This window comes from Stegastes partitus, unplaced genomic scaffold (genome assembly GCF_000690725.1).
Source record: "Stegastes partitus isolate 25-593 unplaced genomic scaffold, Stegastes_partitus-1.0.2 Scaffold17, whole genome shotgun sequence".
In the NCBI taxonomy this organism is placed as follows: Eukaryota; Metazoa; Chordata; class Actinopteri; family Pomacentridae; genus Stegastes; species Stegastes partitus.
Window position 1 is genome coordinate 1,239,295 of NW_007577748.1, and position 27,874 is coordinate 1,267,168.

Genomic DNA, 27,874 nt, shown 5'->3' on the forward strand with positions numbered 1-27,874 from the left:
CACCAATTTGCACAAATTAAAATTCTAAATACCAATAGAAGTGAACCAGCTCTTACCATCTTTAGCAGGATGATGGACATCGCGGAGCAGATGGTGAAGAGGATGGCCACTATGATCATAATGGCTCCTGCTGCCTTATGTTCACCGATGACAGTGAAGGCAGCGATCCAACCACTAGAGTCAACAAACATCAATGAGTTTGAGGTGATCTTATGAACGGCAATAGTTAAACTGGCCATCTTCAGCAGACTGAAACATCTGCTTACAGAGGCACACACAGCATACATGCATTCTGTTTGGCTACATTTAGAGAAAGAAGAAGAATACATTAAAGAAGAATGCAAAAAGTCAAAAAGAAGATGCAAAATGAGGACTGATCTAAAAGATGAAATAAACCTCATTTCAGTATGCGTACATTTTCATATTACTATTATTGTTTTTATTTATATTATTCCAAAAAAAAGCCCTTGTAGTTTCAGAAAAAAACTGTGCTACTGTAATTCGCATGTCATCTGCACAGGATGACACTGGCCAGTATCACATAAACTGTCTGTTTTCTTAATATGTAAAGTGCCATGATTACATGACAAGCATCCAAATGGAGAAAGGAGGAAATGAAGAGCCATGTGGCAAGTGCCATTTTGAAATCAAAGGGCTTTTTCTTTCTTCATCTTCTGCTTTTTTTAATGTGTGCATGGGCACTCAAGGAATCTATGCACACACTAAAGGTTAAAATGTAACATCAGACACACAAATATGAGGCAGAATCTCAAACATATAATTATGAAGAGCTATATAATAATGCGGTTGAGGTTGGGACAGCTAAAAAGTGTTGCATCGACAGAACTACTGTCACTTTAATAATTATTATTGTTTATTGTACTTATTGTATTGTTTTATTAAGGCACTATTCTTTAACTGTACTCTGGCAAAACAATTTCCTTCGGGATGAATAAAGTTTATCTTTATCTTTATCTTTATCTTTATTTATCAAAGTGGAATCAGTTGAATGTCCAATTATTCATCTGCACTCAGTACTATGCTTTTATGATTGTAAAAAATTGTCTTAGAATGGGCTTTACTTTACAACAACTCATTATTCATAGCCATGTAGAAGATGATGGAGTAAAAATGAAAAACATCCAATGAAAAATAAAGTAAAAATTCATATGGTGAAAGGAAACGATAAAGTGTGTCACTATATGTATGCTCCGAGTTAAACTCAAAAGTCCACTGATCAGATCTTCTCTGTTCACCAATTAACTTGCATTTAACAAGCTACGACACAAGAAAGAAATCAAGAGAACAGAACAAAGAGTGAGTGTTGGCAGGACGTAGCAGGCAAAGTGAGCAGCAGAAACTTACAGAGTTACCAGCAGACAGAGAGGCAGCAGGCTAGTGGCTGAAGAGCGAGAGAGAGAGAGAGAGCGAGAGAGCGAGAGCGAGAGCAAGAGCGAGAGCGAGAGCGAGAGAGAGAGAGAGAGAGAGAGAGAGAGAGAGAGAGAGAGAGAGAGAGAGAGAGAGAGAAAGCTCACAGGCCAGCTGACTGGTATTAATGAAGATATTAAAGCAAGTCACCAAAGATAGACATGATACTTTTTTTCCATCAGTCAGGAGAACATATCCTAAACATATCCTGAATGCATCAATAAAAAATACAGAATTAAAAAAAATCTTCATGTTGTAATCATTAGCTTTTTATGAATGAATGAAAGTATGTGAGAATTGAGGCCAAATGTAGAACTATTCCAGTTAAAACTGTAATTAACAACTTGACTGTAAACTTCATGCAGCAGGCATGTTTGCAGTGTATAATGATCACAAATAAATGTAATACCCACATTTTCCATTTTAGAGAGTACTCTACTATTGTTTTATACAATTACACATTTAGCATATGGCTCACCTGTTTCCCCACTTGGGGATGCCTACAGCCTGGATGATAAAGATCACCACTTGGCAGAAAAACACAAAGAAGAAGAAGAAGAAGCTGAAGGAGCTGTCAGTCCTAAACAAACAGAAAACAAAATGTTCATTAAAATTCCACATTTAGAAAATATTTGCTGCTTTCAAAATAGATTGTGTGTTACCATTTAGTAAATACATGTTTATGGTTCAGTACTTATAGAAAAAAAAAACATCAACAGAATATCACACTTACAGAATGGTCAAAAAAGGAACTAGAGTTGTGATGACTTCAGTTATTATTAAGTTGTGGAATTCACATTTTGTCTTGACACCAAAAAACTAAACATCTTTGGATTTTAAACTGTTGATCAAACAAAACAAATCATTTACAAACTCATCAAATGGCAACAAGCATTTTTCACATTTTTCTTCCTTTACTGCCATTAGGCTCCAAGGTCATTGTGGTTGTTGTCCCAAAAATGAAAATATATTGAAATTGACCACTTTAAGTTTCTTTGTCGCCTGTTTAACATTGTCAGTGGGTTAGGTGATAGCAACAAAACCAAAAATCCTTTAGTTACTACGGTTTGCTGTAGTTTTCCAGCTGGGGGAGTAAAAGTGGAATTGATTGCCTGTTATCTCTGGACAGTAAGAAAGGTCACAAACACAGCACCTCTAAGAATAGAGACTCACTTGAAGGCCTTATAGACAGGCCGGTACCAGCACAGGAAAGAGCAGGGAGTGAAGAGGATGAGCCAAAGAATGGAGAGGCCAAAATCCACACCAAAGGCTGCATCAGTGGTGAAGTAAGCCAGACAGGCCAGCAGGTTGAGGAACAGAGTCACACAGTTGACTGTAACAAACCATGGAGAGAGTCAATGATATTAATATACAAGTAATTATATCAGCATTGTTTACATTTATGGAAAACAAAACCAAATCCGTGGAAGCTACAGTGTTTGTGCTGACACTTTCATCTACAGCAGCACATGTTATCATGTTTAAACTTTAATTTTATTACTGATATTCAGCATCAAAAGACAATGAAAAGTTTTTACATTTTGCATGGCGAAAGCAAGGACCCACAAAAATGTTACACAAATTCCTCCTGGGCGCAAAACTTGTATCGTATTTCAATGTCAACTCACTTTTCAACTGTGTCAATGAACCGCTAACAACCTATGTACTTACACATCCAGAGATAGTACATCATCTTGCAGACTCTCTGGTACTCTTGAGGGATTTCCTCTGAGAAGTCCTGATAAAAACATGGTTTGATGGGGAAGCTTTTGGGAAGTGGAGGCCAGTTGTTCTCTTTACCTGTAGAGACAAGAGACAACACCAGTTTTTTTGTTTTTTTTAAACACAACATATCTGTTTAAAAGGACAACTGTCCATCCGAAATAACTCCACATCCAGGTTTTAAATTACCAAAGAAAAATCTTCTTTTTGAGATAAAGTAACCTGGAAATGTCAACTCACAACATCACTATAAAAAGCAACATAACATCTGTTGTTGGCCATTACTGCAAAAAACAAAACAAAACAAACAAAGAAAAACATTTAATCCTTTTACCTCCCACACAGCCTGCTATTGGCATCAACGCCCTGTCACACTTGAATTTGTTCTGTGGCACTTATCTAGATTGTTTTCTCCTGACTAGATCCTTGCTTGTGTTGTATCTGCTCTCAGATGTACATCGCTTTGATAAAAGCATCTGCTAAAAGAAATTGTAGAACTGTACTGCAACCAGCACAGTTTTGTCATCCACATATATTATGAATTTCATATGAATTTCATACACTTGTTTGTTGGGTGGGCACAAACAGCCCCTTGCAGATCTGCTAAATTGGATCTCACAGCATTGTTCACTGCCTGTGTGCAAGGCTGTTATTTTTCACAAAGCATATTTTGGTATTCGTCTTTGGTACACAATGCACACTTTGCACATTGTTTTCCTCTCCTTTAAGTTATGCTGCATCTGTTTGTACTGCAAGGAGGAGGGGTTTTGTATTTAATGACCTGTCGGGCCTCTACTCTGTAGCTCCTGTTCTCTGCGGTCCAGCTCGGCAGCTTTTTTCTCCAGCTCCTCCTGCTGCCTCAGCAGGTTGGCCTGAGCTGCAGCAGCAGTTGCCTGAAAATGAGAAGTCAGAAACATTTTGCTCAAGAAACACATTAGATATGTATTATTTATAATGTTTTTGTTTATAATATGGCTGTGTGTGTAAAACCCTGTTGTATCGTTACCATTTGCAAGAAAAAAAACAAAATTATACATACACAGTCAAAAAATACATATAGCGCAGCCAATATTTGTCTAAAGATCTCTAAGCACTTTGACCAGATTCTTTTGGTAGCCATTAACAAGCTTCTGGCACAACTCTAGTTGGATATTTGACTACTGTTGGCAATTAGGCAAATTCAGTCCATGCCATGGTGATGTAAACCTTGCCTGACAGTAAACAGTGACACTGGTCTCCCAGCGGTTACTAGTTCATGGCATGGCTGTGCCATGATGGTTGCAATGTTTTGTTCTGATCATTCAAACCAATTTAATCTCTGCTGAGAGTGACAGTTTGACATTTGTTTGAACTAGTGAGCTTGGAGTCTGCGGATGTTTAGAAATGGCTCTAACAGACATTCCTGATTTGTGTAAACTTAGGATCCTCTTTCTCAGATCTGTACTGAGCCCCTTTGGATTGTCACGTTGTACTGCATGTTGGTCAAATAAACCTTTTTTATGCTGCCACACATAATTAATATTTTGTTGCACACCCTTTTGAGGTAATCACTGCAATCAAACGATTTCTGTAACTGTCAATGAGACTTGTGCACCTCTCAGCAGGTATTCTGGCCCACTCCTCATGAGCAGACTGCTCCAGTTGTCTCAGGTTTGAAGGCGGCCTTCTCCAGACGGCATGTTTCAGCTCCTTCCACAGATGTTCAATAGGATTCAGATCAGGGCTCATAGAAGGCCACTTCAGAATAGTCCAATGTTTTCCTATTAGCCATTCTCCTTCGCTTCCTCTGGTCCATGTTTAGTGTGGTACACACCATGTCACCAAACAGTACAGTGACTACTTGTAACCCTATAAATAGGCCGACTGACTGACTAACAAGTTGGTAGACACCTGTGATGCTAATTAGAGGACACACCTTGACTGAACATGTCCCTATGGTCACATTATTTTCAGTCTTTTCTAGGGGTACCATAATTTTTGTCCAGGCCTGTCTCATGAGTTTATTTTTTAAAATAATTATGTTAAACCACGGTTCAAAAGCAATGTCTGATTTTCATTGGTTCATTTTCATAGAATTTTTATTTATTGTTACTTTTATCAGATTCAAGTTATTTCTGTGACCGTTGTGGGTTTTTCTTTCATTAACCGAGGGGTACCAACAATTTTGTCCGTGTCCGTGTGTGTGTGTGTGTGTGTGTGTGTGTACATACATACATACATACATACTTGTTGTAAAGTATTTAACTGTTGTTCTCAATGTTCACTGTGTTACTCTAAGTCCATTGTGTTCTGTGCTTATTCTGTACTGCTGCTATTTTGTGGAGTATTGAAATGTGGAAACAATAACAAAGCACATGTAAAATAGATATGACAGATAGATATAGCAGTACATAGAAAACTAGTCTATCTCATTTTAGTTCTGTCGTATTTTTCTGCAGCAGATAGAAGTAGCAGCTTTGGCAAAAAGCATGTTTGTGTTCTCACCTGTGGACTGGGCTCTGTAGATGGCTGTAACACAGCCGGCTGGTAAGGAGTTGTGGAGGCTGAAGTAGTGTGAGCAGCAAGGCCATCCTGAAATACGACATAAGCACCCAGATGATGCCAACAAGGGAAGAATAATTAACAATATAGAAGGTGAAGACCAATGAGGAGGAGAAGAGAAGGAAGAAGAAAATTTAGGAAAGAAGATTGAAGGATGATGAAAATAATTATTTATATTTTTTGTTATTGATCAAAATGTGACAACAGCAAAGAGGAACAGTAGAAAAACCTGAGAGAGAAAAAAAGAGAAGAACAGGGAATGAAGATAAAACAGAGGAATAATCTTCCTCCTCGTTTCTAAAAGCAGAGATACAAAGAGATTTGAAAATCAATAAAACGAGGGAACAATGACAAGTTTCATGACTTACATTGGATTGGGCAGGGAAAGGGTTGTACTGGTTGACTGGTTCTATGCTGGAGTTGGTCACCTGGGTGACAGAAGGATCCTGGTGAACAAGAAGACATGTCACGTTATTAGGTGATCATCATACAGCAAGCAACAGACATATCAACATGAGTTACAGCAACTGAAACCTTAACAAATAAAATCTGAAACTCCCATCTCATTTTGTTAAAGTCAACTCAGGTGCTCAAAGACATCAGTAAGAAAAAGACCTGGATAAAACTGCACAGCATCGATTAGTAAAGTGAATAAAACTGTATCGCAAGAGGTGTGAGTTTGTTCAAAAGTACCCTGCTTAATCTCTGAAAACCAAAAAATATTTACTGCTGTTTATTTTATCTCCAAAGGAACTTTCTCTAAGTATTTTTTTTTCTTCCATTTCCTGGTACCACACTTTGAGCGACTCATAAAGTTAAGTACAATAACATCCAGCTGATGTTGTGATAACCTCTTAAGTTCCGGTTGAATCATTACCTCAATATACCATCGGTAAACATTAAACGAGAGCACACAATTAGGTTAACTGCTCTGTCTGACAAACGACACTGCTAAGTTTGACAATAGCAAGGCTAGGCTTTGGCCCTGGCAAATTCCAAGAAAGTTTCCTTCATATTCAAAGAAATTCCACAACTGAATAGTATTATTTCTTTGAGCAAAAAAAAAAAAAAAGTAAGCCTCAAGAGATTTTGTCTCTTTTCTCCTAACATTTCAAAGACTCAACAAGGAGCAAATTAACAATGGTATAAAACGAGTAGCTGATAATGGAAATCAAAGAATGTTGTGGAAGGTGCTTTGCCATGTGGTGTAGTGCAGAGCAATTTGTAGACTTAAAAGTCCAAATAGAGCTGAACAGTTTGAGCAAAAACATCTAACTGCAACTGTTCTGACAGATATCATTTATTCTGCGATATATTTTAAAAGTCAAGCCTCAGTTCAATAGTCACTCCGTAATCGATTTATATATGTGACAACTACATATTTACATTGGAGCATATTTAGTGGGGAACATTTTGTAAAATAATGCTGGAGTACAGTACAATCTAGGGCAATACTGCATCTTCCATCTATGCAGAATAGATCTAGAGTATTGAAGGGCATTTGCGTGATCAATAGGCAATAAAAGCACCCAAAACAGCAAAGAACTACCCATGACATCACTCACTGGCCATGTGACTACAACTGTGAGCTCACTGTTACTTATCGGCTCTTGACACACCTGTAAACTTTCCCAGCAGTAAACAGAGTGATGTCTGAACAGTTTCACTCCTTAACATTTGGTATTAGAAGCAAGTTGGTTCTTACAACAAACTAACTAAACAAATCTATGAAGTTAAAAAAAAAAAAAATCCCAAATTTAAATGACCACTGTCTTTTAAGAGGGAATTCTTTGCTGCCCATGGAGATATTCAAAGTTTCCTGCAAACGTGTTTACCATAAGTAATAGGCAGAAACCTATTCTGCTGACTCACAACTGCAGAGATTGCTTGTTTCCCCTGATGGCACAGCACAAACAGTGATAAATGAAGATGACAACAACCAGTAATCTTCACTGAAATAAGGACTTTGCTGGGACAAGTCAAAACAAGATGGTGGCATGTTTAAAACAAAAGCACATGGGTGTGGAGAGACACAAAAACATCATTCCATTGATAAGAATGTAAAGTTGTATTTTCATCACTTCTAAAAAAATAACTGACTCTACCATTAAAGTATGTCAAATTAATTTGGGCTCAAAAAAAGCACACATCCTGACCTAAACATCTCTGTACCAGGAAACAGGACTTACTGTTTATTGCCTAGGTGTGGCTGTTCTTGTCATTTCAAAACTGTTGGATAATGCTGATGAACAGCCTTAAGTCACTCCACTCACAATGCACAAACTGCTGCACACTTTAGATCTTTGAGAACAGCACTGCGTGTTTAACTAAGAGGTGCACTTTTTCAGTTATTTTTTAATGTCATGAAATTCATCCAAAGAGTGTCCACATAGTATCTACTTTAACCACGGACGCAAGGCATTTTGACTATTACAGCTTTGTCGTGAACTGATCTGGGTAGACAACCTATTCCAGCTGCTACTGGGATATTTATTCAGCCACTTCCACACCCATCAAACAAACAGTGGTCTCCACTGACATCACGGCTATTGTGCACCTGATATAATACAAGTGTGACTCTCTGCCTCCTGTATAAGCAGAATGTAATGTGTTTACATAACACTGGAGAACATAGTTTCCATGTTCTCAAAAATCTGATTGGAGTGTTATATTAAATACTGTACGTAAAGACTGTTTGACCTTGAACTCAGAGTTTTTTGTTTTATTCTGCACCGGCTGGTATCTCTGCAACAAGTCACATTCCTTAACATTTTGTTCTTAACAAATGAGACAGTCTAGATTTGAAAAGAACTAACAACAGTATGCATGTTTGACATCATACAACAGGAAATACCATACAGTTCAAACTTGATTCTATGATGTACATTATAGCCTATCTAGTACAGTATTGAAAAGTAGTGCACTAGTTGCTATCGGATGAGGTCACACATTCACACCTTTTATGTTACACATCAGCTCTTTCCTTGATGTCTGAGGAAGGCCCCTGCTCTTACCAAAATGTCATAATTCTAACTCTCTTGTCAAACCACAGTAATAATGCGTTTAGCCTGCAAATTTTCACCTTTATCTACTTCATACACGGTTGATACGATACTTTAAAGATACTAAGAAAAAATGGCTCATATGACTGTATATGTATTCAGGTAAATAAAAAAAAAAACAATTAAAAGAAATAGCTGTTTAAAAAAAATGGTTACATTTTAAAGTGGTACTCCCCCATTTTTGGAGGTTGAGATTTCCATTTTTGTGTGTAACATGCTTGGAGATGGGTAGTTAAAAATAAATGGTAATTTTTGCAAAGATGCGATCAAGTAGTCATCATTTACACTCATGGCTATGAATGTCAGGATATCATGTACAAGCCTGAGTCACAGGTGAGCCTGCAGCAATACAGACCTGTACATTGTAGAGAAGGAAAATGAAGTGGAGTTGCATCTAAAATATGTAAAGTTATGAAGGTATCATTTTCATGTTAAAAAAAAAAAAAAGTGTAAATATCAAATTTTGTTACACAAAGATGAGTTTTAAGAACCAGAGAAGAAATCACTGCAAAGATCTATGTTAACACAACAGAAACAATATGGAAAGTGAATTCTCATAGATAGTCTGTTTTAAAGTGTGAGATAAATGATGCATTCCAACGGTAATGTCATTTCCAATGCATTGTAAACCAGTCTGTCTGTAAATCTGCTTTTGCAATAATTTCTAAGTACATTAAGGAATGTTTTGTCTGTAGGTCAGTCACTTTAACATGAAAGGAATAGGGAATGGCCTAACCCTAACCATTCTGACCATTTGACAATGCTAACTGCTGTGGACCGATAAAAGGTATCCGGATGCGACACGTTACTGCCAGACTACGTCCTGTAGTTTAGATCTACGTTTCAAAGAGGAAACCAGCAGCATCACTGTAGGGACCATTACAGGACACCAAAATACTTTGAAATCACACCCAATGTATCAGAAACACACACAACAATACAAACTCTTTTTTAAAGTAAATACTAAAAGTTGTAATGCGATTAAAAAGATCTGAAACACATTCCTAGTTGGCTAAAGTTTAACTTCCTGCAATTGAACTCGAAAGATACCCCACCTTCTTTGCTAACAGACCTCGCTGATTGGTTAAAATACTGTCAATCATGCCATTTCGGCAAATGGCTCTCTGCAGCACAGAAGTAAATCCCACCCCGATATCCACCCGACAAGTTTCCTGGCGTGCTAGCTACTTTTAACGAATGATATGTCAGCCTCGACTGTAGCCGTCCAGCTCCTGAAACCACACACTTACATTAAAAGGGTTGTCGCTGACAGGCTCTGCGAAAGGGTTACTGTCAAAGTCCGACATTTTGAAAAGCCTGCGAGGTGTCTTATCCTCTGAAAGCGGAATAAACAACAAACTCTTCTCTGTCGCTTCAGTTGGCCGTCCTACTCACTTCCTCGATCGAAGTTGAGCGCGCAGGCGTACTGAGCCGGCGGACCAATGACGCGTGCATCAGGTGGCACATATCTCTGGGCGCGCGCCACTTCCAAGCGCGCACAGGAAGAAGACTGTCGGAAATCTTATATGTAATTACATTTAGTTTAATTGAAACAAATGTCAAAGAAAATTGCTATGTATTCACTCAAGGAGCCCCTTTCCAAAAACCATACGGGCTATTCATGTAACTAAATTACTATGATATTTCATTTTTAAGCAACATTTACATTTTGACATGAAAACCCCTCAAGCACCTAAAAGCAGATTTTATATACTAACCAAAAATATAAAGACAGAATTTTAATAAGCTCTAATCATTCTTTTTAACTTAAAAGAATAAGTATTTGTTGTTCTGACACTATTGGAAAATATATTAGGCAGATGCAGAGTGATGTCATAGACCAGAAAATCACACACAGTTAGCTAGTCACACATCAGCGACATACAGTTAATGAGGTAGCTGATGCTGCTTGTGCAAAGTTGTCCCACCCCTCATGAAAGGTTTGGTGAAGTTGTTAAAAATGTTGGAGGGCAGACATGTTGTGGGACACGTCCATCCAAGAAAATCTATGATGATTTTTTAGTTGTGGACATTTGAGTGTCTGACTATGGCCCTAACTGGTATGTCAACATCCAGCAGCAACAGCTCATTGCCGTCGCTATCTTGTCTTCTGTGACATTGTGTCATTTTAAGGTGCCCTTTGATAGTCACTGGAATGTCTGTCTGTTGGTGATTGTCATTTAAAGCCACACCTGACTACTGTGTAAATCAACTCACTGAACAGCTCAAAAACATTTTGTGTATTTGGCTAAATTTAACCCTTATGAACAGAACAATAGAAATGAAAGATGTAACTTTTTCTCTAACTCAGAAAAAAAGACCACTTGTATGCTGTATATTTTTGATCAGTGTAAATAATGTCCCGTTAGTTTGCAGCACTGAAGAATGCTGCTAGCTACTGAATTAAGGTAGGCCCTATTTTAATATAAACTCTTAGTCTAACCTTCATTTTTTACGCTGGTTCTCATTATCTAAACGTAAAGACAGCCTGTCATCCACCCAGATCAGTTTAAGGAAGACACTTGTTCAATTAAGTCCTAGCCTAAAGTATGAATGCGAGCAATATCTGAATTCTGAGAGTGAGCTCTGGAAAATAAATTCATGATGTTTTCTTAGCATTGACAATCGGCTTTAGACTTTACATCATGCAATGATCACAGACCTCATCTGAGATGGTGATGAGTCTGCATACTAACAGGAAACTGAACAGCTGGTCTGCTCATGTTAGAACAACCTGGAGATGAACACATTCAAAACCATGGTGATGACAGTGGATTTAAGAAGGAGCCCACCTATACTGTCCCTTTCACCATACTCAACAGCAAGTTTTTGGGATCCACAATCTACCAGGATCTGAAGTGAACATTCAGTATAGACACAATGAACAAAACGGCCCAGCAGAGGACATTCTTTCTGCACCAGCTCAGGAAGTTCAACCTATACCCTAGAACCTGTTGATCCAGTTCTACTCAGCAATGACACAGCCTGTTCTCTGCACCTCAGTTACTGCCTGGTTTGGATTGTCCTCTAAAACAGACAAAGACAGACTGTGATGGACAGTAAGGACTGCCAAAATTCCTCCACTCTGGTAGGTGCAACAAGGCACTGAATGCCAGAACAACCAGACACAAAAACTGTTTCTTCCCTTAGGCGACCCCACTGATAAACAGTTAAATCAGTGTATAATGATGGGAACACCTCTTGGACTTTAAACCTGTAACACTGAGGAACCACTGCAACTCCAAATCCTGAATCCCTGACTCTGAATCACTGTATATACAGTATTTTACATACCTGTTGATATTTCATTCCTGCACATTGCTCTCTGCTTCATTACCTCATGTATATAACATGTCAGTACCCCTGTATTTATTGTTGGAAACTGTATTTCTTCCTGTATGATCAGACTCTGCACAATGTTGACTAAATGTCGTGCTCATATTTAAACATACCTTTCAATATGCATATCCATAGCTCTGAAAGTAGTTAAGCACTCCTGTCTTTAACCTGTTGTGGTTGTGTAAATGCATGTAGTCTCAGCTCATTCTGTACAAGGTAATAATACTGTACTAATAATAATAAAAGGGTTGTTCAGCAAAATATTAGTTTAAGGGTCCCATCGTGCTTGTTTGCCCGTTTTATTTCTTTATTTATTGATCATATTTCTGTTGAACCACAATTCAAAAGCAATGTCATGATTTTCATTAAATTTTTATTTATTATTACTTTTATTAATTTCAACTCATTTCAGTGACAGCTGTTATTTTCCTTCTTTAATGGGAGGGTATGAATACATTTGAGGACGACTGTATGTACATAATACAAAGTACATGAGTGTTTTTTTGTCTAATCAAAGGGAAAAAAAACACAGTCAATTTCCTTTGTATGTGTACACATACGTGGCCCCAAAAAAGCTGATTTTGATACAGTGAAGTTATGTATTGGTAAGTATGTAAGAGTCCTGGAAAGCTCCATCAGTGCCAGGCTTCTTCACCCACGCTGTACCCCCTCTGAGGTGAGACTGTACAACCAGCTATGCTGTCAGTAGACCAACAACGTGCAATATCCCTCTTTTAATGTATCAATAATCAATTTCCATTCATATTTAGAAATATTTATTTATATTACATTGGTTATTTGCACTATTTTATGACATGTATGTATGTATGTATGTATGTATGTATGTATGTATGTATTTGTATTTGCACTGTTTATTATTATTATTATTATTATTATTATTATTATTATTATTATTATATCTTTATTTTAGCGTCATCCTCAAATGTATTCATACCCTCCCATTAAAGAAGGAAAAAAAACAGCTGTCACTGGAATAGGTTGAAATTGAGAAAAGTAATAAATTTTTAAAATGAAAATCATGACATTGCTTTTGAATTGTGGCTCAACAGAAATAAGACAAACAAACAAAACAACAACAAGCAAACAAGCATGATGGGACCCATAAACTAATATTTTGTTGAAAAACCCTTTGAGGCAATCACTGCAATCAAGTGTTTCTGTAACTTTCAAACAGACTTCTGCACCTGTTGACAGATATTTGGATTTTGGTCCACTGCTCATTAGCAAAGTGCTCTGATTTGTCCGATATGTGTGTATATACTGTATATACAGTATATATAAAATCAATTTGAGGTCGACTGTATATCTTTTTTGTCCTCATTTTTATATTCTGTGCTTGCACTATTCTTTTTTATACTAATGTTTGCACTATTTCTTATATGTAAATTTCTCTTTCTAGTACGTGTGTATTTTTGTGTGTACTGCTTCTGACAACACTGTGAATTTCTTCACTGTGAGATAAATAAAGGCATATCTTATATATTTACTATTACAAATACCAATTAATCAAGGTTCTGTACAGCTCGACTGTAATGAAAAAAATGTAAGGACGAAGGTTCTTATAATTTTGATGATTTTTTCCACATCTTTATAACGTGAAGTAAAAAAATAAAAAAAAACGAGCCACGCAGCGACGTGTCCGTGTGTCGGGCGGTGACGTCAGCAGCGGTCTGAGAGCGGACGTCGCAGCAATGGAGGAAGTGAGAGGTGAGTGAGGCTTTCTCCTCCTGAACTGCTTTTAAACCCTGTCTTCTGCTGCTTTACAGCCAAGCTAGCTAATGCCGCAGCTTTTATGTACAGGACACGACACCTAAAGTGTTTATTCGTAAGACCCGACTTGCTCGTCGTTGGCAGCGAGCATCCAGCTCGGTGTCAGCCGGCGTTTTGTTTGTCGTCCGGGAGGCTGGTACTGACAGCACCGTTGGCGCTACTGCTAAAGGAAAAAGGAAATAAAAAGATGTTCAGCTCGGCCTTGGCAGAGAACACGGAGAAAAACGTGTGCAGCTATCCGCGAAATTTAGCTGCGTTTTACTGAAACGGGCGAACAGACCCTCGCTTATGTGAATCTGCTTACTGGCCGCGTTTCAGTCAGTTGGGCTGCTTCGTCAGCTGGTGATGGAGCCCCGGAGGGCTGGTTCCCCTGGTTCTACTGCTCCAAACAGGGCACGTTTTTCACTGACATGGTTATTTCTTGCAGTGAAAATATGCCACGCCTTCAGCTGAGCTACAAAGGTGGCCATATACTCAACAAATTATAATAGAACAGAGATTAAAGATTAGATGGCATGGTTGGGTCACATAAAGCCAATGTAGCCAAATTATTGGATTTATTTATTTTTTGATTTATAAACACACAAAATAACTACAAAAGTAAAATCAAAACAAAACTTGCTCCTAGGGAATCCTTGGATTTGTGGAGTTTTCAAGTATACTTTTGTATGGTCATAGCTGGTGATGCATGATATTAAGATTTCCGATCACCGATATTATCAATGTCGATATTCAGTTCAAATCCAGGACCATTTAAGTAAAAACATCTGTGAAATAGCAGCAATATCAAATGTAGAGACAAAGGCACTAATGTTAGACAATTGTCAGATTTTCACATGGCTGAATTTGTTCATCGGACCAATACCGATATATCGGAAAAAATACTAATATCAGCCAATTAGTTGGGTTAGAATAGAATAGAATAGAATAGAACTTTATTGTCCACCAAGGTGGAAAATTGTCTTCGGCTCACCAACAAAGAAAAACAGCATGACATACAAACAGACACACAGCAATACATAGTTTAGGTAGCCTACAATACAACAATAAAATAGAATAAAACAGTAAAATAGCAGTTCAGATTTAGGTTTTATGTGGGTTGGTCACTTTGTTGAATTGAGAAGACCAATGGCATTTGGGATGAAAGACTTCTTAAAGATACCTTTGGCCAGAGGGGTTCTGTAGCCCCTCCCGGACTTAAGAAATTCAAACTTGTTAAAAAGAGGAGCTATCCGCCAAGATTCTCCTAGCTTTCATCATCGTCCTTTCAGTCCATAGTTGGGTCAGAGACTTTAGGGGTTTACCCACAATTTTACTTCCCATTGTGACAATCCTATTTAATTTATTTTTGCATTTACAGCTTAGGTGACCAAACCAAGCTGAAACCACCATAGTAATTATTATTTAAGGATCTTAGCTTCAGGATTTCAATTTAGGTATTCCCCATATATAACAATACTGTAGGGTCTTAGCTATAGTATTTGTTATGATCAGGTAAAGTTGTATTTTATATAATTCTTGGTAGGGTTTCAAATAGAACTTTAGATCAGATAGAACTTTATTGATCCCTTTGGTAGGGTACCTCAGGGAAATTGTTGAAATTGTTTCAATCCTAATATTTAAAATATTCACGTAAATTGACACCATTTATTTCAGTGTGGGATTATTTCAGTGTGGGGTCTCAACCTCAGTTATTAAATGTTAATTTGAAATGCAAATCTTGGTGGTTTTTGCTTGTAATGTGCAACATAGGTAACAGTGACTTGACTTTAACTTTGAAGGTTGTCAATTGTGCAGTATTGCTTTATACAGTGGGGTGTTTCTATTATTTAACTCAAAATATGTGACATTACTAAATAAAATAAAATAAGAAGGTTGTGTTAAACTTGCAGATGTTTCTAACATCTACGAGTTTAACACAACCTTCTAACCTTCATGGTGGAAGGATTTGTTGCAAGACTGTTGCATAAAGATTGCAAAAGGCGTTTACTTGGTGTGTCTGATAAGCTGGAGTGTACGTGCACCTGTTGGTAGGAAGACACAAAGGAGTGTGCTGGATGCCTCTGCAACACATTGGAATCAGTTTTGTATTTACTTTCTGTTTAAGAAAAAGAAATCACTAAATGTTCTCTCCTCAGTGTTTCCCCTGACCTGTGCTGTGCAAAATTATGCCTGGGGTAAGGTTGGGCTGGACAGCGAGGTGGCCAAACTGGTGGTGGGTGGAGACCCAGTTGCTGTCGTTGAGGATGGAAAGCCTTATGCAGAGGTAAGGTTCACAGATGTGTGGTGCACTGCTTCTGTTGAAGGTGACTGACAAACAGGTGTTTTTATACATACAAAAATCCCTTGGTGTGGAAAAAATACTACTATGCTTTTGACTCATCCTTGAAAAATACATGTGAGGCACAGACATGTTTCAGAGATTCATGAAAGTGCAACCAATATAATTCTGTGAACAATACTACTAAATCAGTTAATGTATTTTTGTAAACACTTGAGCAGAATTGGAAAATTGAATGTGATGTCACTTTTCTGGAGTATCATTTTAGATTTGGCATTTATTTGTAGGACCCCTTGTCATTTAGAGTTTTTGGATGCACCATTGCTTCAAAAGTCAAAAGCTCTCATCAAATGAGCAGTGCAAAACTACTATAATTTTCATGTTTTAAATATGGGGTGTAGCTCCAGAATATCTTGGCAGAGGAGCTTTTTTTCTCCATGCCTTTCGTAAGTCTGTCTTTATTTAGCTGCAGCAACTCTGCAGCGTTTGTTATGAAGGTCGTCAGTTCAGGTTCTGGTCATGGTGACATTTTCACTTACTGCAAGCCACATTAATGTCACATGCTACAGTAGTTCATGTTCATGGTTATCTATAGAGGGTGGCATGGAAGCCTAGCAAACATGAAGTGACAGATTGTTAACATGTCTGTAACAGGTTGTTTTTTACTGCAGTAGTGGTCACTGTTTGTCCAGAAGCAAAGAGAGAGTATACTTCATTTACACTTTAGGTATTAGAATAACCTTCCAGAGTCAATTACACTGAGTGAGGTGTTTAGGATTCCTCCCTACTCACTGACTGTAAATCTCTTTGGATTACAGTATTAGATGAATTAAGTGAATTGATTAAAGCAAGTGTCTCAGACAGCCTGGGCACACCTAGGATTCCCTTTAGAAGTATGAGGATGCTTATAGGCGAGAGACAGAGTACACCCTGGATACAAAGAGGAAAACAACCATGCCCACTGACAGTCACACCTACAGCCAGTTTAGAATCACCCGGCAAATGTTTTGACGAAGCCAGAGAGAAAACCCACCTAGCAACAGCGAGAACATGCAAACTGTAGACAGGAAGGCCCCAGCTGACCAGCAGCTTCACATCCAGAGCCTTCTTGATTAGAGGCAACAGTACTAACCTCTGCCTCTCCTATGATCCAAAAATAATGGAAATAACAGAACTGTGATATCTACATTTTCCAGTTTGATTTAATTCTTGATCAGCTGTATTTTTAATATGAGATTCAGAGCTAACTGTTCAGAGAGACAAAGTGTCTAGTGTTTACTTTCCCACTCACATTTTTTCTGGTCAGATCATTTTGTGCCACCTCCCAGTCACAAACCCACCAGCAGTGTTGGTGAGATGGTTGAATGTACTATACATGACCACAATCTATCTAAAAGTAGTGTTGTCTGCTGCAGCTATGGATGGGTGCCCACCCTAAAGGCGATGCCCAGATTAAAGACAACAGGATTGCACAGACCACCCTTGGCCAATGGGTCGCCCACTTCCCTGCCTGCTTGGGCTCCAAGGTTAAAGACACCTTCCAGGGTCAGCTGCCTTTCCTCTTCAAAGTCCTCTCTGTCAACACGGCTTTGTCCATACAGGCCCACCCCAACAGGGTGAGTACACAAACACACATACCAACACAGTGTCCAAATACTGCATAAACTGACTTATCATTAGTGATTGGATAATGTGTAGCAGGGATCCTTTAAATCCTTAGAGCAGTATGCTGAAAAAGCCACTGTGCCAAACTGTTTTGAGTTTATATACGAAGCTGAATAAAATTCAGGTCAGAAAGTTTTCAGATCAAAAGAGATGCACCTACATTTGTCTTAGTCAAGGACCATTGGCATTTAAGTAATAACTGTGAAATGTGGGCAAGTTATGTAATGTAGCCAAGTTGTCAGAGAAATGTGAGGAACAGAATGATATCTCTGTTTGCTGACTATGATGTGATACTTAAAAAAAAAGGAACTGTCTAATAATGATAGAGAAGTACAATTCTAAATTACTGGACTGCCACATTTAACATGTGAATCCTCCTGGTCACGTAAGGCCAATTATTCTAAAATTGTTATTACCACTCTGCTGTCTTTATATGATTTAAAGAGATAGATAAGGAGTTGTTAATTCCTATATTTAAAAAAAAAAAAATCTATAATTAAACCAGTGTTGGTACAATGGTGTTTCCTGAATTGTGTATTTAAGGACAATGGAAAACGGTGAAGGCAAATTTCAGCCGTAACAGTTGTCAATAGAGTCCGTTACACAAATGTTCACAAATGGCTAGATATCCTGAACTCAGCATGGTTTGAACATTTTTAGAATAAGTGATGGACATGTAATGTAATATTTTAAGCATGCTGTTTTTGTCACAGTGTTCAGTGCAGGTCAGTGCATCTGGTCTGCTTTTTGTATAAACTAAACTGATTTTAATGTACACACTCTTTGTCTGCCCCTCAGTAACCCTCTTCCTTTTCTGTCATCATGGTTTGGTCAGGAGTTAGCCGCTCGTCTCCATGCTCAGTTTCCGGAGCACTATCCAGACAACAACCACAAACCGGAGATGGCCATCGCTCTTACCCGCTTCCAGGGCCTCTGTGGCTTCAGACCAGTGGAGGAGATCCTGGGGTTCCTTAAATGTGAGTCCCACAGGGTCATCAGTTGATTTGGAGCAGGATAGAGGAACAAGAAAAAATATGTACTTTTTTTTCATGCCTGTACTGTAATTTAAATAAATGTAGATAAATTTATACCTTGTGAATGTCTGTGTTCATCTGTCAGCGGTCCCAGAGTTCCACGCACTGGTGGGCAACGAGGCAGCAGAGGAGCTGAGGTGCAGCATGGGAGATGCAGTTCGTACGGGCCAGGCACTAAAGAAGTGCTTCACCAGGATGATGAACTGTGAGAAGAAAGTGTTTGTAGACCAGCTCAACATGCTTGTGAAAAGAGTCACTGAAGAGGGTAAGAAGGCTGAGGAAAAGACTGATTGATACGACCACCAGGAGGCAGCAAAGTCAGCTATTTAATCCTTATCCTGGAATCCAAGGATTAAAGGGCTTCTAAGCACAGATTTGAAAAAACACAGAGTAGGCACTGCTCTATAGACGAGGTTTTATTGACATAAATGTCATGCGTGGATGTTTGTGACTCCTGCAGGTGCAGCAGAGAAGGACACGTCAAGCAGCAACGGTGACCTGTTGCTTCGCCTCCACTCCCAGTACCCTGGGGACATCGGCTGCTTCTCCATCTACTTTCTCAATCACATGCTCCTGGATCCAGGCCAGGCCATGTTCCTGGGAGCTAACGAGCCTCACGCTTACCTTTATGGAGGTCAGAAGATCATTTTTATTTGCGTTACGTATGACATGTAGTGCACTACAGACTGAATGAGAGTTGACTAAAACGTTAGTGTGCTTGACGTTGTTACTGCGATGCTTCTGTATGACAGAGAAACACCAGATAAATATTGTAGAATAGGAACTGAGCTATTTCTCGTGTTTTTGTATTGTCAACTCATCCCCATTACAAGTCAAAAACAAACAATGTGTTTGCTCAGCTCCCAATACTTTCCAACTTCCATACTGTGTCTGCTGCTGTATACTTCAAGTCATAAATAAACAGTTTCATTATTTTTAAAACATAGCAATTTCCTTAAACAGCTGCCCGCTGGAGTTTTCAGTGAATGTTTTTTAAACAGGTTGCAGAAATAGTTAATTTCTTTGGGGCTACATTCCATTGTAGTATTTAAACATGTTTCAAGTGTTCTTTTGTGAGAGTAAGAATATAGAATATCATCAGTGTTGTCCTTTAACAACCTGCATAGAAATAAACACATTTTTTATTTGGTTTATCTGTATATCTATTACAGGAAAATGAAATGCTATCTGCATCATTTCCAAGAGGCAAACCACAAAATGCTGAAAGACAGCTTTTTCAGAAATGTGAAGTATCAGCTTGAAACACTTTTTTTGTTGTCATTCCCTTAGAAAGTTTGACTCAAGTGCTGTTCAGCACTCTGAATAACAGAGACAGATAGCAGTGTCTTCGCTGTCAGCTACCTCAGCAGACCAAAATGCAGTGCAGCTGTCATACTGGTTGTCAGTGTGTTGGGGGAAAAAATTGCTCCTGGAAAGCATTTAACATCACAGGCTGATTGTATCTAACATTGTATCTAGAAATTGATTTTTCCATCTGAAGGAGATTCAACTGCCTACTCTGCTTATTTAAAGTTGAGTTTGCTTTTCTGTCTCTTTATTCATCCGTCTAGACTGTATCGAGTGTATGGCCTGCTCAGACAACACTGTGAGGGCCGGGCTGACGCCAAAATACATCGATGTTAATACGCTGTGTGAGATGCTGAACTACAGCCCTGCCCCTGCCGCCTCTAAAATCTTCCCATGTGTTGAGGATGCGTCAGACCCCTGCGTGACCCTGTACGATCCCCCAGTGCCAGACTTCACTGTCATGAGGATACAGGTAGGAGGTTTGTGGAGCGGGTGGTATTATCGCCCAACAAAACAATCACTACATTTTATTTTAATAATGACCAGCATAGTTTCCCATTAAGACCTTTCATTTATGAAAACGTTTAGCCTAAATTGTGATGGTGAGTGTTGCATGTCATAGAAACATCCAGGTTTCCCATCAGACCATTACATTGTAGTGAGACCATCAACATCATTTACTTAAGCTGTCAGTGAGTTTAGTGTTATGGTTAGTCACTGCATAATTCACTAAACATACAAAAAAGATTGACCACAGCATGTGCTAGGTTCCTAACAATCCCACTATGCAATGTGTAAAATTGTCATTTCCTAATCATTATAGAATTACACTGGTAAATGTTTGTACTTCTGTATAAGGAGTGTAGCTTCGAGCCATCATTAATCATGACCTACCATAGAACAAGTTTGTCAGAGCATATTTTTACATAGAGCCATTTTTTTGAGCATTTCAATTTGCTATACATCAATACAACCCTTACATCCCACATTTTAATATGTATGTAATAAGTCCATATTAACTAAATAAATTGCAATTAACCACCAGATTATTTATTTATTTATTTATTTACTTGCTTGCTTGCTTGCTTATTTAGTTACTTACTTACTTACTTACTTACTTACACACACATATTTTCCTAAATACAGAAATGTCATAGCTGTATCTGAAACGAAGCACACATGCAGAAGGACACATGCAGGAAAATGGCGACTGGAAGATGTACTGTGATCACAGCAGTGGACAATTCCGCTATTGTCAGTCGTCGTTTTCCTGCATGTGTCCCTCTTTTCAGAGTTGTGTTCGTTTACAGAGAAATGAAAGTAACGACGAGCATGTAGCCCAGAGTAAAAGCACATATATGTTATCACAAATAAACGATAATAGCTATGAGCGATACCGTTGGAATCACTTTCAGAGCCTTTTTTATTATGCAGCTGGAGCACATGGTAGCTGCGCAGTGCGGGTGTTTACAGAATGTTACCATTTGTCAGTCTGGGCGCACACATCTTTATAGTGATCTCTATAGTTAATAGTGTGGATGGGCCATAACAGTAAAATTAGTTAATGCCTGTCAGAAGAAAAGAACGACAAAAACATCACAGTATATGCGCTGTCTAATGGGGAAAAACGTGTCCCAGACACAAAAGATAAGTCCAACTGAAATGTGTTGGTTTGAAATTTGTGTTGGGGAACATGAAAAAGTCAGGCAATTCGTGTCGTTGGACACGAATCAATAGATTAAGTTTCGTTTCAATTTCAATTTCACGAATTGACGTGAGACTGGGTTGAACTTTTATAAATGGAGACAAAAACAGAAATAAAATGTACATTGTGAACAATTTGAGAAAAGACAGTATGTACATCAAATTAAACTATTTCCAGTAGTGCAATCACATCTCTAAGTGTGCCAGATACCTATGAGCGCACATGTATTTGCATAAGACCATGTTCAAACAACAAAAAATGCAATAAACAACAAAAAATATAATCGTTTTCACTGGATTGAAACTTTAGAACAGATGAACACAAATTAAATTATATTTTTATCAAGATACAAAAAAGCAGAATACAAAAAGACAACATTAACATCATAAAACTATTTACAATAAACTATTTACAATAGTGCAATCAAACTTTTAAGTGTTTCAGGCACAGAGTCAAACACTAGGTTTCGGTTCGAGCACCAGTGGAGCTGTGATAGGACTTGTGACAGTTCCTGTCCATGATAACGCACAGAGGCACTTTACATGTCTCACACATGCAGGGAGTGCACTTCCCACACAACCTGCACTTCCTCTTCCTCCTGCACTTCAGAAGCCCCCTGTGTGGCTTTCTTTGAGCCAGATGCCCCCTCAGCAATGGCAACAGCAATGTGCTGATAGGTCTCCGGGATTGGTTGTGAGGGCACTCCACACAGCTCAGCTGCCAGCTGCTCCTGCAAGACCTGGTTTGTCATGGGCTGCTGCTCCAGTCTGCCACACAGCTCCTTGTGCAGAAAATAGCTGTTTGTTACAGCAACATCAACAAAGTGATGCAGCACTGTCACATACCACTTCCTGCTTGTTCTCCATGAGGAATAGGAGCCAATCAGCTGGTCTGACAGGTCAACTCCCCCCATAAAGCGATTGTAGTTCTTCACAGCTGATGGCACTGGCACTTCAACTGCCCTGTACTTTCCACCAACCTTGGATGCTCTTTTTACAGAGTCAGCTGAGAAGGAAGTGTGCAGAGTGGAGCACACACTCACCTCTCTCGTGTCCATCCACTTGTGAATACGAGAGTTCCCTCTCTGATCGACTTAAAGGTCCCTCGGGGAGATTTTTTGTTCAGGGCATTCACCTTTGTTTTTGGGACGTCAATTATTGTATCCCGCAATGTCCCACAGGCTCCAAACCCCAGGTCATGAAGGTGGCTGAACAGTGCTGGGCTGGTGTAGAAGTTACCACAATAAATGTGATATCCTGATCCCAGGAAGTTTTTTATTGGTGAGTGACATCACAGCATCAAATGACAGCTCCTTCCCAGTTACCAGAGTGGACCTCCCTGTGTAAATGTTAAAGTCAACAGTGTAGCCTGTGTTGTCTGACAGCACAAAAAATGTTATCCCCCACCTTGTTGGCTTGTTCTTTATGTACTGCTTCAGGGCAATTCTGGCTTTGATGGCTACCATGCACTCATCCACAGAACGGTTTTGCTGAGGGTGGTACAAAGCTTTGCAGGCTACACGTAAACTGTCATACAGGGGGCGTATTCTGTGCAGACAGTCATATTCGTCTGTGCCTTTTCTGCTGTCATTGAGGGCATATTCCGCAGGGTCACTCCTATGTATGTTCCAAGTGATGGTGAGGAACCGGTCTCTGGATGTGACCTTTGCGGGATACAGCACACTAATAATGGAATCTGTACGCCAAAAATCTCTGGTTGTCTTTTGGGCAGGAAATGTGGTGGGGGATGTGGCAAGTTGTCAGGCTCAGTTTCACATCTCCAGCCAGCTACATCACCAGGGAGCATCTCTGACCTGGAGCGCTTCCTCTCCCTCTGCCTCCCTCCAGAGCACTGGGTGCCTCAGGGGAGCAGGTCTCAACTTCCTCCTCCTCAACATCATCAACATTGCACACAGAAGAAGTTACACTATGTGTTAGATGTGTCCATAACGAGAATAATAAAATAATGATGAGTAATTCGGCAAATTTCTTTCAATTGTATGTTTTCCTTAGTTTTCTCTAACTCGGAAACAAGTCCTATTTTATGAATGTCCACATATATGTCATGGGATGGATCTATCCCGTCAATAAAGTCCGCTTCATCTCCAGTGTAGCGATCTGGATTAAAATGTTTGTCTTTGCACTTTTTACTGGATTTCTGCAAAGGAAGTAAGAAAGTTTCTGGAAGGAAACAGTGCTCTGGGACAAATTGTGAGTAGAAGTTTAACTCTCCAGTTTCATATCCAAAAAGAATTATGGCTCTATCTTATGTGGTTACTATTCTACAGGCATTTAAAAATAGATGGGTGATTTTGTTATTTTGACATGGAGGAGCCATAAGTTAATTGTTATTTTTATTATAAGCTTAAGGGGTATATTGATTATTGTTAGTGTTTGTTTTGGTTATATTATTTGGTGATCATATTGAATAGAGGGATAGTGGGTCACGTGGATATGGATTTAACATATCACCGGTTCACTTTTTCATTTTCTGAGTGAGAGAGTGGAGTGCTGGCTCACTCTACTTTTTGTTGGCCGCTATTTTTAGACTATAGCTGTGGTTTCTTTGATTTTGAGGTTGCGCATGTTATCACGAGTTGATTAACTTTTTCTTTAATAAAAAGCTACATTTATTCATGGAAATCTCAGGGACTTCTTTTGTTTAGCGAGCCAGAAAAACAGGCCCAACCTCAGTCCGTCAGCGACTCTTGGTCTTGGAAGTTGCTGAAGACAAGTCAAAATATCTGCTGCAAAAACGGCCGATCTAAACCTGGACCTTAACTGCTTTCATCATAAATATTGTTGCCTAAACTTGTGGTTCTCCTGCAATGACATTTCATGTCACAGATAAAATTGTCCCACATGAATCTGACCCTGTCTTACAAACTAAACCACCAACAATGCAGTTATTTTGTACTCAGGAGATATGTTTCTCTCATGAACAATATGGCTCCAGGGCAAGGTTGACTTGTTGGTAATGTCTTATGAAGCTGCATACTATGGCTGTAAAGACAAAGTCCATCTCACTGTTCCTGTCCCTCTGCAGGTCCCAGCCTCAATGAAGCAGTACATTGTTGCTCCAGTGGACAGTGCCAGCATCCTTCTGGTCATCGAGGGCGAAGCCACGGCAACATCCGCCGCTGCTCTGTCTGATATCACCCTGAGGCGTGGCACCGTCCTGTTTGTCTCAGCCAATGAGAGCGTCTCCCTGCACATCACCTCGCAGACAGGGATGACTCTGTTTCGGGCCTGCTGCCTCCTGTAGTTGTGAGTCTGTGGCTGTGTGTGAAAGCTCATACTACCTGTTTGTTTGCGGTTTAATGCAGCAAGGTCTGTACCGTGTTATGGATTGAGCCCGATAACTGTTGTGCACTTTTTAGTAGGTAGTATAAAAGCTGACGGAACCTTCCGGTCTAGTGTGTCAATGCCCTTTGGTGCCCGCTGCGCCCCCTTAACCCCAACTCCACCCACAGACCGTTGTGCCACCTCCAGCACTATTGTCTAGCTTTAAAGTCCAGCAGTAATTCAATGCTGCTGGATTTTAGCTGGTTTTAATCCCTTTTTCACCTGAAGTGGTGCAAGTACAACTTCTAGATGCTGGACAGAGGACACAAGGAATAAAAAGTAAAATATGTCCACCACACTCAGATGCTTGTCTGCGTTCCTGATGATTTGTAATGAAGACTGAGCGATCATCAAACTTGCTACCAATCTATTCAGTCACTGTTCTGGAGCTTAAAGTCACACCTCAAACTGCTTAAATTTTGATCTGAACAATCCCAGGACATCTGGGCAACTACCAGCTCCTGAAGATCATTGTTATAACTGAATCTTCTAGAACAGCTACTAAATAGAAACCAGTGTTTGGATTGTTTTCTCCAACAAAAACTTATCCTCCATTATAAGAAGTCTGAGAGATGTGGTTGAAAGAACTGGGAAAAAACTACCAAGTGGAGATTATTTCGCCATTTATAAGCAGATAATTTATGAGGTGCTCCACTGTTTTCCAGACATTTTTTACTTTTAATTCTAAGTGCAGGTACAACTGAAAGTGTATTATTTTTCAGTCTGGGATAAAGACGACACACACTCAGAGTAACTTGCTGAAACAGCACTGAAACAGGGTGCGGGATACGTTTACACTGGTGCAGCCCACCACCACTCACTGCTTTGGACAACTACAGTACCACCTTGTTGAGGACTTAGCACATCTGTTCAATGAGCCAGCAGCTGTCTTCCCCCACAATCACTGGTGCAACTGCCTGTTTTCTCATTTTAACTTTAGCCTAAACAACTAAATATCCATTCTTCAAACTCAAATGAAGGAAAATACATTGTTAGTATAATTGAGTATATAGTGTAATACTGAGATGCCTGTGCATGCTTGATTTATCAGTAATACTGCAGAGGGGCTCCTACTATTACTGTAATAATGCTACGAGGCAATCACAGTGAGGCTGACCCTGCTGAGTATTACTGCTTTTGACTGTTACCAGTGCATGTTTACAGTCTGGAAACATCTCATCAAAGTAGTGAACAATCATAAACATAAAAAAAAAAAAAAAAAAAAAAAAATAAAAAAATTAACAGGAGCAGGTAAGAAAGCCACTGAACATCTCTTTCCCATGAAGCATGACTACATGGGAATCAGGAATGCTTCTGATTCTGTCATTTGACTAAAAATGCACTACAACAGCTTGTTGCATACTGATACAAGATGACCCAAGTGTTTTAACACAGTAATTTCCCGTACAATGGTACAACAAAATGCTGCATTGAATTTTATATTGTATTATTTGGAGCCAAATTTTTTGACTTTGTATGTTTTGTTGTTTGTACTGATTAATCAATACTTGACATTACATACTAAGAGAAGAGAAAGTGAATGATAAGGTTTTATTGTTCATTATATCATGGGTGAGTGAACTGTCTTCAAAGTATTATCTTTTATGGTGACTACTTTCCAACATGTTGGTACAATATTGTAACTAGATCATTTCAGTATGGTGCAAACTTCTGTATTATATTCCAGTTCATACCAGGGTCGATGTGAATTCAGTCAATCATAAAGTGGGTTTTCCTGTTGTAATAGTTTTTATAGGCTATCTTGACTCAAATATTTGAGAATGAACACTCAGTCAGCCTGCCAACCTACCAGTGAGTAAATATCTCTCTGAATGAATGAAGCCCTGCTAATGCTTTTGCCGACTTCATGATCATGTTAGTGACATGGTTCAATCTCTAAGCTTGTCCCTAATTTATATGCACTGAACCTTTAGCTGTTTGTTGTTGCTAAAACTGGTGAAAATTGAAAAATATGATGAGATAGAAGGATGTGAATAGTTGTTTTCAAACCACCTATTCTTTTGGAATAAAATCATTACCTCAAATCCATCCTTCTCTATCTTTAAAAAGGAGAGACTCCAGTTAATTTTGTCAACAGACAACCTTTTTGCCATCTTTTCATGTAACATCATTTTGTAGAGGTCACTGTTTCAAACAGTATCTGATTTTGATTATTAACGTCTCATTTACGTATCACACTTTGGTTACTGATCTTGTTTTAAATCACCTTTAGTTCGAACACTGTACATCTAGAACTTTGCACAAAGGTTATTTTTTGATCTTTTATTATTATTATTTTTCATTTTAAATGAATGTCCTTAAAATGCACACAGATCTTAGGGTTCCTTAATTGTTTTCTTTAACCTTTGTGGAACAATTTCTTGGAATATTTCTCTAGCCAGGGCATGATTTAGCATTTTTGAATATGGTGATGCTGTAGCATGGGACTGCAGAGAACGTGTATGTAAAAGTGGTTTAATAAAGCCTTGTTCTGTTACTAAATTGAACTCTTTTTGTTGTTTTGCCTGTAGCATCTGCCTTCAGCTATTAATACCCATCCATGTTCCAGGTATTAGTCTCCAAAGTTAGCATTTAAATGTTGTATCACTGCCAAAATGTCAAGCAAGATCAGTTATTGTGGTATCACTTCAATT

General features: G+C 38.8%; 2 protein-coding genes across 2 annotated transcripts in view; one reads left to right on the plus strand and one right to left on the minus strand.

Moving 5' to 3' along the window:
* Nucleotides 1-10,180, minus strand: part of scamp2 (secretory carrier membrane protein 2) — a 13,528-nt gene extending 3,348 nt beyond the window's left edge. Inside the window, exons 1-8 of the mRNA XM_008291519.1 lie at nt 10,004-10,180; nt 6,060-6,137; nt 5,635-5,721; nt 3,932-4,043; nt 3,100-3,228; nt 2,602-2,761; nt 1,907-2,008; nt 57-174 (exon numbers count right to left, since the gene is read on the minus strand). Of these exons, the coding sequence (XP_008289741.1) occupies nt 57-174; nt 1,907-2,008; nt 2,602-2,761; nt 3,100-3,228; nt 3,932-4,043; nt 5,635-5,721; nt 6,060-6,137; nt 10,004-10,060 (843 nt within the window). The 5' untranslated portion in view covers nt 10,061-10,180. The remainder of the gene's footprint in view (nt 1-56; nt 175-1,906; nt 2,009-2,601; nt 2,762-3,099; nt 3,229-3,931; nt 4,044-5,634; nt 5,722-6,059; nt 6,138-10,003) is intronic.
* A 3,599-nt stretch (nt 10,181-13,779) lies between these two features.
* On the plus strand, nt 13,780-27,722 carry mpi (mannose phosphate isomerase). The gene is made up of 8 exons (XM_008291531.1): nt 13,780-13,820; nt 16,022-16,149; nt 17,580-17,780; nt 18,665-18,806; nt 18,949-19,128; nt 19,324-19,497; nt 20,435-20,643; nt 24,922-27,722. The coding sequence occupies exons 1-8, from the start codon at nt 13,805-13,807 to the stop codon at nt 25,138-25,140; spliced, it is 1,269 nt and encodes a 422-aa protein (XP_008289753.1). The 5' UTR covers nt 13,780-13,804; the 3' UTR covers nt 25,141-27,722.
* Nucleotides 27,723-27,874: the final 152 nt, after the last annotated feature.

Excerpts from the sequence above, each read along its gene's own strand:
- mpi (XM_008291531.1), top strand. Across the intron at positions 19,498-20,434 it reads TCACGCTTACCTTTATGGAG|ACTGTATCGAGTGTATGGCC; the intron begins GTCAGAAGATCA and ends TCATCCGTCTAG. Across the intron at positions 20,644-24,921 it reads TCACTGTCATGAGGATACAG|GTCCCAGCCTCAATGAAGCA; the intron begins GTAGGAGGTTTG and ends GTCCCTCTGCAG.